Consider the following 16,320-nt stretch of genomic DNA (forward strand, 5'->3'; position numbering starts at 1 on the left):
CCTAAAAGTACATAGGCCACCTGGACCAGATGAACTACACCCTAGGGTTCTGAAAGACATAGCGTTAGAGATTGTAAGGGCACCAACAATGATCTTTCAAAATCATTGGACTCTGGCATGGTGCCAGATGACTGGAAAATTGCAAATGTCACTCCACACTTTAAGAAAGGAGGAAGGCAGCAGAAAGGAAATCATAGACCAGTTAGCCTGGCTTCAGTGGTTGGGAAGATGTTAGAGTCAATTTTTAAGGATGAAATGATGGAGTACTTGGTGACACAGGACAAAATAGGACAAAGTCAGGTCAGTATGGTTTCCTTGAGGGAAAATCCTGCCTGCCGAAACTTGGAATTCTTTGAGGAGTTTACAAGTACAATAGATAAAGTGGATGCAGTGGATGTTGTATATTTGGACTTTCAGAAAACCTTTGACAAGGTCCTACACATGAGGCTGCTTACCAAGTTAAGAGCCCATGGTATTACAGGATAGTTACTAAGATGGTTAGCGCACTGGCTGATTGGAAGAAGGCAGCGAGTGGGGATAAAAGGACCCTTGTCTGGTTGGCTGCCAGTGACTAGTGGTGTTCTGCAGGGGTCGGTGTTGGGACCACTTCTTTTTATGCTGTATATAAATGATTTAGATGATGAAATAGATGGCTTTGTTGCCAAATTTGCAGATGATACGAAGATTGCTAGAGGGGCAGGTAGTGTTAAAGAAACAGGTAGGCTGCAGAACGACTTAGACTGATTAGCAGAATGAGCAAGAAAGTGGCAAAAGAAATATAATGTTGGCAAATGCGTGATCATGCACTTTGGTAGTAGAAATAAATATGCAGGCAATTTTCTAAATGGGAAGAAAATCCAAAAATCTGAGATGCAAAGGGACTTGTGCAGATCACCCTGGAAGTTAACTTGCAGGTTGAGTTGGTGGTGAGGATGGCATATACAATGTTGGCATTCATTTCAAGAATTCTAGAATACAAGAGTAGGGATATGGTGCTGAGGTTTTATAAGGCACTGGAGAGGCCTTATCTTGAATATTCTGTACAGTTTTGGTCTCCTCATCTTAGAAGGGATGCGCTGGCATTAAAGAGGGTCAAAAGGAGGTTTACAAGGATGATTCCAGCAATGAAAGTGTTATCATACGAGGAAAATGTGATGGCTTTGGGTCTGCGCTCACTGGAATTTAGAAGGATGAGGGGGTGATCTCATTGAAACCTTTCACATTTTGAAAGGCCTAGACAGTGTAAATGTGGAAAGGATGTTTCCCATGGTGGGAGAGTCTAGGACAAAAGGGCACAGCCTCAGGATAAAGGGGTGTCTATTCAAAACAGAAGTGGAGAAATTTCTCTAGCCAGGTGGTGATGAATTTGTGGAATTTTTTGCCACGTGCAGCCGTGGAGGCCAGATCGTTGGTTGTACTTAAGGCAGAGATTGATAGATTCTTGTTTGGACATGGCATCAAAGGTTATGGAGAGAATGCCAGGAAATAAGGTTGAGGAGGAGAAACAAAATGATCAGCCATGATTAAATGGAGGAGCAGAATGGATTGGCCAAATAGCCTAATTCTGCTCCTATGTATTATGGTCTTATGGTCTAAGTCAGAATAAGAAGGGGGGAGGGGGCGGAGAAGGGAAAGAGTATAAGCTAGAAGGTGACAGGTGAAACCATAGAAACCATAGAGACTACAGAACAGAAACAGGCCTGTTGGTCCTTCTTGGCTGTGCCGAACCATTTTCTGCCTAGTCCCACTGACCTGCACATGGACCTTATCCCTCCATACACCTCCCATCCATGTATCTGTCCAATTTATTCTTAAATGTTACAAAAGAACCCGCATTTACCACCTCGTCTGGCAGCTCATTCCATACTCCCACCACTCTCTGTGTGAAGAAGCCCCCTCTAATGTTCCCTTTAAACTTTTCCCCCCTCACCCTTAACCCATGTCCTCTGGTTTTTTTCTCCCCTTGCCTCAGTGGAAAAAGCCTGCTTGCATTCACTCTATCTATACCCATCATAATTTTATATACCTCTATCAAATCTCCCCTCATTCTTCTACGCTCCAGGGAATAAAGTCCTAACCTATTCAACCTTTCTCTGTAACTGAGTTTCTCAAGTCCCGGCAACATCCTTGTAAACCTTCTCTGCACTCTTTCAACCTTATTTATATCCTTCCTGTAATTTGGTGACCAAAACTGAACACAATACTCCAGATTCGGCCTCACCAATGGCTTATACAACCTCATCATAACATTCCAGCTCTTATACTCAATACTTCGATTAATAAAGGCCAATGTACCAAAAGCTCTCTTTACGACCCTATCTACCTGTGACGACACTTTTAGGGAATTTTGTATCTGTATTCCCAGATCCCTCTGTTCCACTGCACTCCTCAGTGCCTTACCATTAACCCTGTATGTTCTACGTTGGTTTGTCCTACCAACGTGCAATACCTCACACTTGTCAGTATTAAACTCCATCTGCCATTTTTCAGCCCATTTTCCCAGCTGGTCCAAGTCCCTCTGCAGGCTCTGAAAACCTTCCTTACTGTCTACTACACCTCCAATCTTTGTATCATCAGCAAACTTGCTAATCCAATTTACCACATTATCATCCAGATCATTGATATAGATGACAAATAACAATGGACCCAGCACTGATCCCTGTGGCACACCATTAGTCACAGGCCTCCACTCAGAGAAGCAATTCTCTACCACCACTCTCTGGCTTCTTCCATCGAGCCAATGTCTAATCCAATTTACCACCTCTCCATGTATACCTAGCGAGTGAATTTTCCTAACTAACCTCCCATGCGGGACCTTGTCAAAGGCCTTACTGAAGTCCACGTAGACAATATCCACTGCCTTCCCTTCATCCACTTTCTTGGTAACCTCCTCGAAAAACTCCAACAGATTGGTCAAACATGACCCACCACGCACAAAGCCATGTTGACTCTCCCTAATAAGCCCCTGTCTATCCAAATGCTTGTAGATTCTGTCTTTTGGTACTCCCTCCAATAACTTACCTACTACTGACGTTAAACTCACCGGCCTATAATTTCCCGGATTACTTTTCAATACTTTTTTAAACAATGGAACAACATGAGCCACTCTCCAATCCTCCGGCACTTCACCCGTAGACAGCGACATTTTAAATATTTCTGCCAGGACCCCCACAATTTCAACACTAGTCTCCTTCAAGGTCCAGCTGAGAGGGAAGATAGTTGGGTGCAGAATGGAGGATGAAGTGAGAAGTGGGGAGGTGTTAGGTGGTAAAGATAAAGAGCAGAAGAAGGAATTTTATATGAGGGGACAAAGAACCATGACAGAAAGGGAAGGAGGAGGATAACTCGAGGGAGGTGATGTCTGTAGCTCAAAACCAGAACATTAAACACATTTAAATAACAGTATTATGAAATACTGATGTTCAAATGAACCTTAGAATTCACAAATGAACACATGGGTTCAAGGGGCATTCAGAGTGGCAAAACTCTATGGAGGACTACATTGTATCTGTTATTAATCAAGGAATCCTATGCTTTTAAATAACAATGGTGTGAGTCAAGCCGGTTAAGAATCTGCAAGCACTGGCAGGGCTGCCCAAATGCTAAAGTGTTCCTGGTCCACTGCCCAGAAAATGGAAGGCCAATCTACTTCAGTCAATTACCGCTCCACTGGTCGACTTCCAATTATTAGCAATGTGAATAAATTGCTATTTGCAAGCCGCCTCATTTCAAGCAATAAACCTTGTCTGAGTCTTGCTACCTGAGCACAGGAATTTTTGCAGGGCAGCTGAAATGTGAAACTTTTCAATCACCCTCACTGTTCTTACATATCAATTAATGATGCAGCTAATAATGGTTGGATATTAAACTTAAGAAGTCCTGAAGAAATCCCCTGATGGTTAGGACTGATGCACTTCACGCTCTTGAAGTAACATGTCAAGATTCAAAATTGTTTGGATCTGATGCAGCACAAAAAACATAATAAGGTAAAGAACACAATAATAAAAACACAATAGATATAAATACATAAGATAGCTTATATATATAAATTGAGTGTGTATCCATAAAGTGAAACTCGAAACAGGAGTGTCTGTACATAAGATGACTGATAGGAAATGATGAAGTAGTAATGGTGGTTGGTGTGGTGGGTTAGGTTAGTTGGTGGAGGTGTTGATCAGCTTTATTGCTTGGGAAAAAGTAATTGGTTATGAGTCTGGTAGTCCTGGTGTGGATGCTTCATAGTCTCCTCCCTGATGGGAGGGGACAAACAGTCCATGAGTAGATTTGGTAGAGCCCTTCATGGTGTTATTGGCCTGTTCCCAGCGCCTTTCTGTATATTTCTCTTTAAAGCGAGTAGGCTTATGCTGGTGATGCGTTCGGCAGTTCTGACTACCCGTGGTAGAGCCTTCTTGTGCCCCGCGGTGTAGTTTACGTCCCATGCAGTGATGAATTATGTTACAATGCTCCCTGCTGTGCATCTGTAAAAGGGTGTTAATATGGATATACATAGTCCAACTTTCCTCAGCCACCTCAAAAAGTAGAGGCGTCGATGAGCTTTTCTGATTGTGTGGAATGTGGTCTGGGACCATCAGAGTTTGTGTGAGATGTGCACTTCCAAGAGTTTGAAACTGCTCGCAGATTCCACTCCTGTGCCGCTTATGTAAAGTGGGGTGTGAGTGGTGCAAGTTCTCCTGAAGTCTATAACCATCTTCTTCTCCGTGGATTGTCACCTTGTCGTGGTGGAGAAGCTTGTGTGGTCCTGTGATCCCGAGAGCGATGCCGTCTGGAGCTATGCTCCTGGTAGGATCACTCATGGCGGTAAGGTCGAGGGTGAGGTCCCCGACAAAGAACGATCCAACCAAAACCTCAACGGTGGAACAGGCGGACGAATTTACTTCGAACTCAACCGCTGTGAAGGCGGATGAAGGCTGCAACAAATCCATCAGCTCCAGTCGTCGTGGTTTCCATGCCATTAGAATCAGTTGGTTGATTTGCGAAGTATCGTGTGCTTCTTGGAGTACAACATCAAGTACACGTTAAACAAATACACGCCCAGGTGTTTTCACTCTGTGGACCACTTCTTTAGAACGAAGACTATCATCCTCGACCTCGAGGGATAGCCACGACAATGACGACGATAACCATCTTCTCTGTCTTGTTGACATTGATGAAGAGATTTCATGCCTGGTACCAGCCTCAAGCTCTTCCACCTCCTCTCTGTAGGCCATCTCATCATTGTTGGTGATGAGCCCCACCACTGTCGTGTCATTGGTGAACTTGACAATGTGATTGCTCAGGTGTTTGTCCGTGCAGTCATTGTGAGCAGACTGTAATGCAATGGGCTCAGCACACGGCCCTGGGGGCATCCGTGATCTGGATGATGGAGAGGGAAGTGTGGTTAGGGACCCAGGCTCTCTGAAGTCTGTTGGTTAGGAAGATCAATGCCTAGTGGAACAGTGGTGTATTTAAATGGAAGAAAAGGAATTTGTTCACCAAGGTCCGTGGGCTAATAATGTTGGATGCCGAAATGAGTTCCAGAAGCAATATTGTTTTCTAGGTGTGTCAGCAGCAGGTACAAGACGGCTGCCATGGCATCTGTCTTATAGTCGTGCTATCGGTAAGCATATTGGTGAGTGTCCAACATGGCAGAAATGGGGTCTTTTTGCTTGTAGCATTACACAAATCATGAAGTTTTCATGATGATTGGTGTCACTTCCATCAGGCAGTAGTCGTTTAGTTTGGCCCTAGTAATGAAGAAAATTCTCTGTTACCTATATATTTTAAAACATATTTAGGTGTAGAAAATGCATACCAGAAGGCCTTCAAGTATGCAAACGCTTGTGTCCATTGTTCGTCAGTCTTTCTTTGTGTGTAGTTTCACTGATTCTTTTGCATTTCTCTGTTCTACTGTGAATGCCTGCAAGAAAATGATTCTCAGGATACGGCGACATATATGTGTGGTGGTAATAAAGTTATTTTGAACTTTGAACTTTGAAGTCTATTTAACCGGCCAGGACTTGATTTCCTTGGTTTTTTTTTAGGTTGTCTGAATTACCGTAAATGGAACCGGATATGACTCACTAGACGTCTTATCAGACCCTTGAATATCATTCACTAGTCAGTATCATGTGCCGGAGATCAAACGGCGTTGGAATGTAATTCGATGCAACCTTGCAGACAAGCGGTGAATATCCCAATGCAACAGTTCTAGAATACGGGCAATTGGAATGGAAATATTTATTCCCAGCGTCTCTGTTACTCTGGTGTTCACGTGAGAATCTACTTAGCAGTGAATCTTGTCAATTGTTATGGTTTGAATTAAGCGCAAAAATATCACGGTAAATACTTAGATTACTTACATAGATTTTCTCAGATAAATCAACAGTTTGTCTTTCGGAATGTTATTTATGTTATTCGCAGTTGTAACCGAGGCTGCAACCCATCTACTTTGGAGATAATTTCTCAGAATAGAAAGACGTACCTTGAGATCAGAGATGAAGAGGAATTTCTTTAGCTAGAGGGTGGGGTATCGTGGAATTCATTGCCACAGACTGTTGTGGAGGCCAAGTTATTTGGTATGTTTAAAGCAGAGGTTTATCGTTTCTTGATTAGTAAGGGGGTTATAGCTTATGGGGAAAGAGCAGAAGAATGGGGCTGAGAGATAAGAAATCAGCCATGATTGAATGGACTCGATGGGCCGATTAGCCTAAATCTGCTCCCATGTCTTATCATCTTATAACCAAAAACTCCTTCTTGATAGGAGGTGGTGGGTGCAGGATTGCAATTAGCAGCGTAGTTTATATTAAACTTGAAGCAAAATTATTGAGCTCTGCTGTTTAAAGTAAATGGTGCATTATTCTTCCTAAATTCCATCACCTACAACCGGAAGGATAGAAAGGTGGCGAAATTGAAACGCATCACTCACTTTAATAATTTGAATTGTTGTCTAACAAAGGGTTGAACAATTTCTTCTGCTTTCTTGCGCAGGGGGCCGTTGTACCATGCTGAGGGAGGAGGTCGTTTGGGCATTGCTGTTCTTGTCTGGTAGGTAATATACAGACACATACGGCCACACGTAGACACACACAAACACACACACACACACACACACACACACACACACACGCAGAGGAAATTGGAAAAGGAATGGATTATTAAGTGATGCCATTGGATCAATTCTGACTAGCGATCTAAATTCAGATAGATAGCCTCTCCGCGCATCTTTCTACTCCTTTTAGTGGTTATCTGTCCATTACATACAAAAGTCAACATTTTGCAACGGAATAAGTCGGCATGGATCTAGTAATCTGAGATGAAAGAGGGAACGCAGACATTGGCTTCTTTCTGTGTGGTAAAGAAAATATATGCAGCTAGCAACCCTTCGGGCCCTGTACAATACGCTGTGCCAACAGCAATTACCCGTGTCGTTCTGTGTTGAAAATCGCTGTGCATCCAACGTTTGCACAAAGTCTCCTCGAGTTACTTGGCATTCCTACCGGAATGTACTAATGACGAGAAAATCGCACATCCTGACTCATCCAGTTCCGTTCGCAAGCGACAGCACTGGAGTCAGTTCAGTCAATTAATTGGAGAAAAATCTCTCGCTGTGATCAAGGTCTTTCATGAGCAACTGCTTGAACTCTATTTACATAAACTTATTGCCACATATCTTTCCCTGCAGTTTGAAATCCTGGCCGAATGCGTTGATTAGAAAGGATGCACTTAGAAAGAAGCCTGTTCAGAGCCGCTAGTTCCATTCTCCCACTTCACCTGTTCTTCTACACAAGCCCCCCCAGCTCTCTCTGAAACTATTGCTGTCCGACTAAACTAAGATTAATTTATAGTGAATAGTTAGCCCTCTGGAACGCCTTTGGGATGTGGGAAGAAGTCGGCACGGCTACAGGGAGAACGTACGAACTTCGCACGGACGGTCACGATCGAACCCGCAAATCGAACCCGCGTCGCTGTTCGCTGTGTGAGGCAATAGCTCTCTTAAATGCGTCTCTGTCGCCTTTTGGCACCGATGACTCAATAGTCAATAAATATCTCGGTTTAAGAAGGAGAAATATGAGTTAATCATGACAAAAATTCAATCCAGCGGCTGCGAAACAATGGAGAGCGCCGAATCAGTCAGTCAAAGTAGAGGCATTATCACAGAGCCTTACCGCTCCTTCTGCGGACAGACCCGATCAGAACAAATGATGGAACATCCGCAGAATTTTTTTTTCATTCTAAAACAAAATCAATCTGGCCATTTTCCTTACATAATCAAGAGAACATCTGAATTTACTGCACCGAAAAACAGGATTAACGCGGAGGAGTAACGACTGGTCGGCTTGGACATGAGAAACCGAGGGCCATGTGGCTCTCTGATTATGACGAAGGCGACTACTCAATCTTTCTTGCGCATTAGGCCACGAAAAGAGCCATTTCTCCAACCTCTCGCTGTCCCTATCCTAGTCGCTAATATAGAAACCTTCACAAAGCTGTGGCTGTCTGTCTCTTCAACGTTTTTTTTAGGCAGTAAGTTCCAAGCACCTACACGATTGGGTTGAAAAATTAATTCTCGAGCGGTTAATGTCTTGCAGTGTTGGCTTCTTTGCCAATGGAAGTAGGTCGTGAATCTCAATTAACCTTTCACATACGGGCATCCGCTCGATCCACTTTCACCGTCCCTCTGAGCGTAAATCCACGCTCCCATCCAGAGATGAAAGCCGAATTAAAGATAAAGGGCATTGGATTCACTCAGCACGTTTGTAGCCAAACATAGAGCATAGAACATAGAACAGCAGAGCACAGGAATAGGCCACTCGACCCACAATGTTGCTCCGGGCCGGCTGAAAAACAAATCAAACACTCATCCCTCGTACCTACACTATACCTATTTCCATCCATGTGCCTATTCAAATATCTCTCAAAAGCAGTTAATGTATTTGCCTCTACCATCCCACCAGACAGCGCATACCAGGCATCCACAGCTCTCTGAATAAAAACTTGCCCTTCACATCCTTTTCAACCTCCCCCCTCTCGCCTTCAATGTATGCTCTCTGGTATTAGACATTCAACCCTGGGAAACTAAAGGGATAGATAGGTTTATTGGCTGTTGTTCGTTTCTCTTCTATAGAAGATGGTCAAGCCATTCGTCGTCGGCATGCACTTTCCTTTTTACCGACCCTGTATCCGACTGACGACTGCCGCGCGAGTCAACCGGGCCTCTCCCCACCTCCTATCCAAAGCATATACCAGAAGCCTGCTCTCACAGAACCCCCAGCTGTGTCCAGGGCTCTCCCATCCGTCACACACTCTCTTTGACTGCCTACTGTCAGGCAGAAGGTACTAGGGTATAAGTACAAGGACTGTCAGGCCTGGTGATCACTCCCCCCACCCCGCCGGCTGGGAGACTTCTGAACACTCTGCTACCACCCAGCACACATTATCTATGAAAGCGCCAGGAACATTCTACTGTTGTATATTAGTGGTATGTCGTATATCCACGTTATGTCGAGATAATATTTTATTATCTGTTAATGCTATTGTGTTAATATCATCTAATATTAACATTGTATGTGATATACGTACTGTGTTTCGCACCATTCTCCCAGAGGAACGTTGTTTCATTTAGCTGTATACGTGTGTACAGTTGAATGACAATAAACTTGAACTTGAAATTGAAGTTAGGAAGCAGGGTAGAACTTCAAGCAGCCCACACGAAATGCTGGAGGAACTCAGCAGTCCAAGCAGCACTCTTGACTCCAGACTCTACACTTTCCTATAGATGCTGCCTTGCCTGCTGAGTTCCTCCAGCATTTTGTGTGTGTTGTTTGGATTCCAGCACCTGCAGTTTTTTTTTCCTGTTTGAGGGTAGAACTTCAAGCAGTTTATAGCAAAATATGCAATCATCAAATTGTGGCAGTGTCATTAAGGAGACTGTTTATTGTTACAGGAGTTGCTGGAGTCAGAGTAACAATCACACAAACGCCCCCGCGGGTCACTGTTACCGAAGGTGGATCGGTACAACTGAACTGTTCTTTCTGGTGGAACTTGGGGCAAGAAGAAAATAAACCACTTTATTCCATCGATTGGTACAAAGACGAGGAAAGTGCTTTACTTTGCAACAAAACCGCAGCATACAATGGCCGCCTTCTGAAAAGTTATACTGAGGGCTTTCTGTCGGAACGGGCGTCCATAACCATCCTTGATCTGAAACTAAATGAAACCGGGAAATACTACTGCAAAATTCAGACTTTGAACGCTGAAACTGCTACTGGAACCGGGACAGAAATCACAGTGAAACGTAAGTCAGCATTACCTAACCTACCGGGCCAATCTTCCCCGCGCCCACCCCCCCCCCAGTTTCCCTTAAATTAAAACAAAAAACTCTAGAGGATTGACGGATGGGGTAGCTTTATGATTCAATGGGAATTTACACCTTTTGCTGATGTGCAAAGCAATACCATAATTTGATAAAGAACAGACCATGGGCACGGTAAAAAAGAAAGTCTCAAAGTCTCTCGAAAGTCCCAACATCTCACGCAAGAAAAAAACTCTCCCTGCCGTGAACCTCCAGCGCCGCAAACTTGCCGATGCAGCACCCGACCACAGCCGACTCTTGAGTCCCGTCCGAAAACTTCGAGCCTCCGTCCAGCCTTCCGACACCGAGCACCATCTCTGTCGAGTGCTTCGACCCCGGCCCCGGCAACAGGCAATAGGCAAAGCCGAGGATTTGGGGCCTTCCCCTCCGGAGATTGTCGATCGCATAGTAGCAGCGGCAGTGAAGCAGGCATTTCAGAAGTTTCTCCAGATGTTCCTCCGTGCCTCTCACGTCTGTCTCCATCAAATCAGGATTGTGCAAGGCCCCCACTTAATAAATGCGATATCATTTCGGAGCGGCCGCGCGCGCTGCGTCGCGCCGCTATCTTCTCCTCTCCTCAAAACTTAAAATAATAATTACAGGCAAATGTAGCCTGACAGTAGCAGGCAGAATTTTAACCCGGGACTACGCCAAGTCCCAGACTGTGACACCCATCACGTTGCGGGATTTCATTTTCCACTACAGATAAGCGAGAAGAGATAACGTGGACGAGGCATAAAACGGACCCCTTCCGATCGTTTCCCCATATGTCACCGTCTACTACCTTGAGATTACTTTCTTGCAGGTATTCACTGTAAAACAAAGAATTACAATAGATTCAATGAAAAATCTACACGCAAAGTCTGACAAACAACCAATATGCAAAGGAAGAAAAACTATGCAAATACAACAACAACAACAACAATAAACAGCGTTACAGTAAATAAATAGCTAGGTAAATATACGAACAAATAAGTAAACGGATGGACAGATAGACAAATAAAAATTGACAACATGAATAGAAGATTCCTTGTAAGTGAGTCCATAGGCTCTGAAATCAGTTCTCTGTTGATGTGAGTTCAGTTATCCACGCTGTTTCAGGAGCCCCATGATTGAGGGGTAATAACTGTTCCAGAACCTGCTAGCGTAGGAGCTAAGGCTCCTGTACCTCCTTCCCGATCGGAACAATGAGAAGAGAGCATGGTCTGGATAGTGGGGTCCTCGATGAAGGATCCTGATTTCTTGTGACAGCGCGGCTTGTAGATAAGTTCAATGTTGCGGAGGTCTTTTCCTGTGATGGATTGGGACATAGACTGCAGAGGATATCTCTTGCTAGAAAAACGTGACTCTCGTTGTAGCAGTCAATTCGATATGAGATGTGCATCTGAGGGGAATTTGGGGTCAAATGCGGGACGACATTGGGTACTGGTACAACGGTGTACTTATCCAGATAGGTGTACTTACCCAGATTTGTAACAATGAATCACAAACTATTAGCAGTCTCTTCAGAGATTTAAGACCACATTGTGGAGAGTGAGCTTGATGAACTCGAGGTCTTGCCAGGCACTGATGATCAAAGAGCAAAGGACACAGTGACATTTGTAATCTAAAAATGAACTTACATTTACCGAGAAAACACTTCATCCTCTGTAGTGTAGCTACTCACCATCTTGATCCTATGTGGTATGGCGACTGTTGCCAGATAACAATCAGAGCTGTAGAAGTAAACAACACATAAAGGGCAATATTTAAAAATAAACACTTGATGTTCCGTCCACCTTCTCGCCATTTCGAGGCTGCACTGAACCAACTAATTAGGTCTCTACAAACCATCCGAAGAAAGTATTTTTAGCAGTAAAACATGAACTAATGTCTCTCCGTAGAGCATGAGGACTCCATACAGAAGAATGTCTATCTTCCTGAGCTTTTCGCCTTACCTGCTGTAGTCCTCACGTTGGCGCTTGTTGTGGTCATTTATATCCTGCGCCGCTGTCGATCTCCAGGTACCTGTTTGAAATCCAACTTCTTTGGTATGGGGAATTGGTTCACGGGATGTGATATCCCTGAATCTGTTATTATCCACCTCTAATGTCCTGAGAAACGGTGGTGATTAAGAATCAGAATAAAACGCAGAATCAGGTATTATATCACTGGCATATTTTCTTTCTATCTATCTATCTATCTATCTATCTATCTATCTATCAAACTAAAGGAACAGCCTCTTCCCCTTTGCCGTCAGATTTCTGAATGGACAGTTAACTCATGAACACTACCTCACTGCTTTCTTGTACTATTTTTAAAAATTTAACTATATATAACTATATATACATTTATTGTAATTCAGTTTTTATTAATATGTATTGCAATGTAATGCTGTCACATGACAACAAGTTTCACGACATATGCCGGTGATATCAAACCTGATTCCGGTTCTCGTACTGAAAACTTTGAGTGTGTGTATTCAGGTTCCTGTACCCCCTCATTGATGGCAGCAATGAGAAGAGGTGATGGGGGTCCTTAATGATAAGTGCAGCTTTTCGAAGGATCAAGCGCATTGGTCAAGACCTAGACTAGATTTGCACCAAACATTTCCTTCAGTTTATAGCGTTAATAAGTTAACGCGTATTTACGACAATCCGGTAGACTCGCTGTTGTTTGGCTTTTTATTTCAGATCCCAGGTTGATATAATCTCATACGTTACTCACTTCTCTAAATAAATGATCCAGAATTCTAAACGCAAGTCTACTAACATAACCGTTATGAAACGGTCTCCCCACAAACGAGTCTCTTTTCGTTAATGTCTAGATTAGAGACAAATTATTATTAGCATTGGAATGGATCTCATAATTGGACGAACGGCTAATTTTCTGCGATCATTATTTGTCGTGTAATGGTTTACAGGAATTTTTGTAACATGTATACTCCTTTATTAAACTTATGCCAGGGCAATAATGCGTCTTATATATAAAATATCTGTATATTCGTGGACCTGTTACTTATCTTCTGGTCTTTGCAAGGTCCAGGTAATAAAGTTTGCAAGGCGAGGTAAGAAAGCAAAATTACAAGGTATTTTGCACTGACGTGGATATCTTGCTGCTGGCGTAGTGGTTAGCACAACGCTTTACAGTACTGGAGACACGGGTTCAATTCCCGTTGCTGCCTGTAAGGAGTTTGTACGTTCTTCCCATGACCGCGGGGGCTTCCTCCAGGTGCTCCTGTTTCCTTTCAGAGTGCAAAAGGTAGGTTAATTGGTCATTGTAAATTGTCCCTTGATTAGGCTAGCGAGAAGTCGGAAGCTGCTGGGCGGTGCGTCTCAGAAGGGCTTTTTTCGCATTGTGTCTCAAAGGATAAAAAAAAGAGAAACATTATCTAAATATGAGAAAAAAATAAACTAAGGTTTTACTTCATTTTATTTTTAGGTTATTTTACTGTTTTGGTCGTGTGATTTTATGTTTTTTTGGTCACACGGTAATACATTAAGATATAGTACAAAGAGTATCTGTAAGTTTGGAAATGTAGGAGAAATATCAGAATGAATAGACATTCTTCTCAAAATATTTATGAAATCCGTAGTGCCGCTGTTCTATCTGTGTGTGCTCTTTTCCCCGATTTGAAATAGCTAATCGTTTTTTTTTTAATGTATCATAGATAAAAGATCTGGAAGTCAAGTCGTCAGTAGGGTAGGTAGCATTTTTCCATTTCATTTATATTGATGTCCAGTGAAGGGTCTTCGGCATGAATTGTCAGCTATTTCTCTTGCCACAAATGCTACCTGACCTGTTGAGTTTTTTTTTTGTTTTCCCACACTTTCGGTTTTTAGTCCAACTGTCCAATACTATGTTGCGATTCCAGCTTTGAATCAATGCGGAACAGCGTAGAGCTCAATCTTCGTTGAATGTTTGGAAGTCGCAAAATAATTAAGAGCCTGTTCTTTCTGCGGCAGCCTGGTTATTGAACTATTGGGTGCTAAGCAGCGTAAGTAATTGAGTTGAAAATGACAGCAGTGCGTCATAACTCGCATTGCTCCAGGCTTAAGACTACAAAGTCATAAAAGTTAGATGGAATGCAAGACAAACGCACAGAAAACAAATCTGTGGGCTGGGTGAATAACAAATGGATCTCTTTCGGGCAAATTTCAGTAGGAATATCAGCACTTATTGTCAATTGTTGTATTCGACCAGTCCTAAAGGGAATGAGTCATAGCAGTAGAATTAGACCATTCAGCTCATGAAGTCTGCTCTGATAGTCAATCACGACTAATTTATTAGTCCCCTGATGCCCATTCTCCTACCTTCTCTAAATGATCTTTGACGTCCTTACTTTAAGACACCCGCTTTAAAAATGCCCAAAGTCTTGGCTTCCGCAGGTGGCCGTGACAATGAATTCCGCAAATTCGCCGACCTCTGAAGAAATTCCTCATTATTTCTTTTTAGAAAGGGCTTTCCGCGTTTCGAGCTTTAGAAAGCTCACTCGCGTAGAGGTATTTGCCATGGTGCTACTTCAAGCTTGTTGTGTTGTCTGTTTAATTTAAGGAGGTGGTCCAGTCGCAAGCTGTACTTCACACTCAGCTGAACAGCAGAAAGGTGGAACGCCTTCATCCACCGGATCAGATTGATCATAAATCAGTGATGCCTGGAATACGGCACGAAGAGCCAGGCGTGACGGGTTTGGCATCTCTCGCGAAAAGCGATGAAGGTGGGGTTGTATACTCCGCCCTTCGGTTTCAGGATCATTGTAAGCAACACCTTCCATCTGAGCCAGTGAAGACGCCAGGAACAAAAGAAGAGTGGATCGTGTATGCGGCTGTCAGTGTGCGGCAGTTGTAATGTATTAATTTCTGAACGCAAGCGGGGTTTCCAGTATAGGCACCGGTTTTGTCGGATTAGTTGCATAGTTGATATTCCAGGAGTTCATGGCAATTTGTCTCCATGCTTTTGCTATTACCGGTATCGTTAAACTTAGACTTTAATCACCACTCGAAATTAACATTTTTATGCATAATTATTTCATTACATGCGGAAGAAGAAGGGACATTAAAATGGTAAACTGAAAAGTTAAATGTTCTGGTGCTCCGAAGTGAAATGAAGTAAAATAATTAAATAAACTGATGGATTCTGGTACTTAGAGATCATTTCAATTTTCAGGAGTCAATTTCTCAGAGGATCATCGATCAGGAAGCAGTTCTGTTTAATTCCATGAATGCATTCCTCGTTCAGAATTTACTCTGTAGCTAGTTAGACCATTCAAGATTCAGGAACAGCTTCTTCCCCTCTACCATTCGATTCATGAATGGTAATTGAACCCGTGAACACTACCACACTGCAGCTTTATTTCTTCTTTGCACTATTCATTTAATTTAACTATATATATTTACGTAATTCACTTTTTCCCTAATATTATGTGTTGAATTTACTGCTACCTCAAAGACAACAAATTTCCCAACATGTGCTGACATATTAAACCTGATTCTGAAAATGAATTCGTCATGAACAACGCCCCATCTTCCATTTATGTACTTTGAACTCTTCGGTACACGATAGCAAATTCAATCATTTCAGGTAATTCGCTTTCTCTGCATGAGAACTAGCCAATTCTTATATATGTATAATTTTCTTGTTTATCTCCAATAACGAGTCTGATCTATTCTTTCTTTTTATCCTACCTCTCGACATGCATTCAACAGGTCAAATATTCCACTGTTTGATGCTGACATCTCTATCTGCCTTCATTCTCTTATCAACCAGTTGACCGTATTAACAGTTTATCTCCATGGCAATGCTAGTCTCACACTTTTAAACACTTTTCCTTCTCACTTTCTCTTCAAATTGACGAGATTTTTCTCTTTTTATCTTCTCCTGACCTGGCGTTTCGACCTGAAATATTGATATCGTTTTCTTTCCCTAGTGATGCTGCCTGACCCACCAAGTATTTCTGCAATTTTCTGTTTTTGTTTCAATTTTCCATAAAC

At 42.7% G+C, this 16,320-nt stretch overlaps 1 protein-coding gene across 1 annotated transcript in view; it reads left to right on the plus strand.

The window, feature by feature from the left end:
• The window catches only part of LOC134346457 (uncharacterized), a 28,119-nt gene extending 12,914 nt beyond the window's left edge, over nt 1–15,205 (plus strand). The window contains exons 3-7 of the mRNA XM_063047826.1: nt 6,988–7,044; nt 9,944–10,294; nt 12,235–12,354; nt 14,001–14,032; nt 14,885–15,205. Coding sequence (XP_062903896.1) covers nt 6,988–7,044; nt 9,944–10,294; nt 12,235–12,354; nt 14,001–14,032; nt 14,885–15,178 — 854 coding nt within the window. The 3' untranslated portion in view covers nt 15,179–15,205. The remainder of the gene's footprint in view (nt 1–6,987; nt 7,045–9,943; nt 10,295–12,234; nt 12,355–14,000; nt 14,033–14,884) is intronic.
• The last annotated feature ends 1,115 nt before the right edge of the window (nt 15,206–16,320 follow it).

This window comes from Mobula hypostoma, chromosome 5, assembly GCF_963921235.1.
Source record: "Mobula hypostoma chromosome 5, sMobHyp1.1, whole genome shotgun sequence".
NCBI classification, from domain to species: Eukaryota; Metazoa; Chordata; class Chondrichthyes; order Myliobatiformes; family Myliobatidae; genus Mobula; species Mobula hypostoma.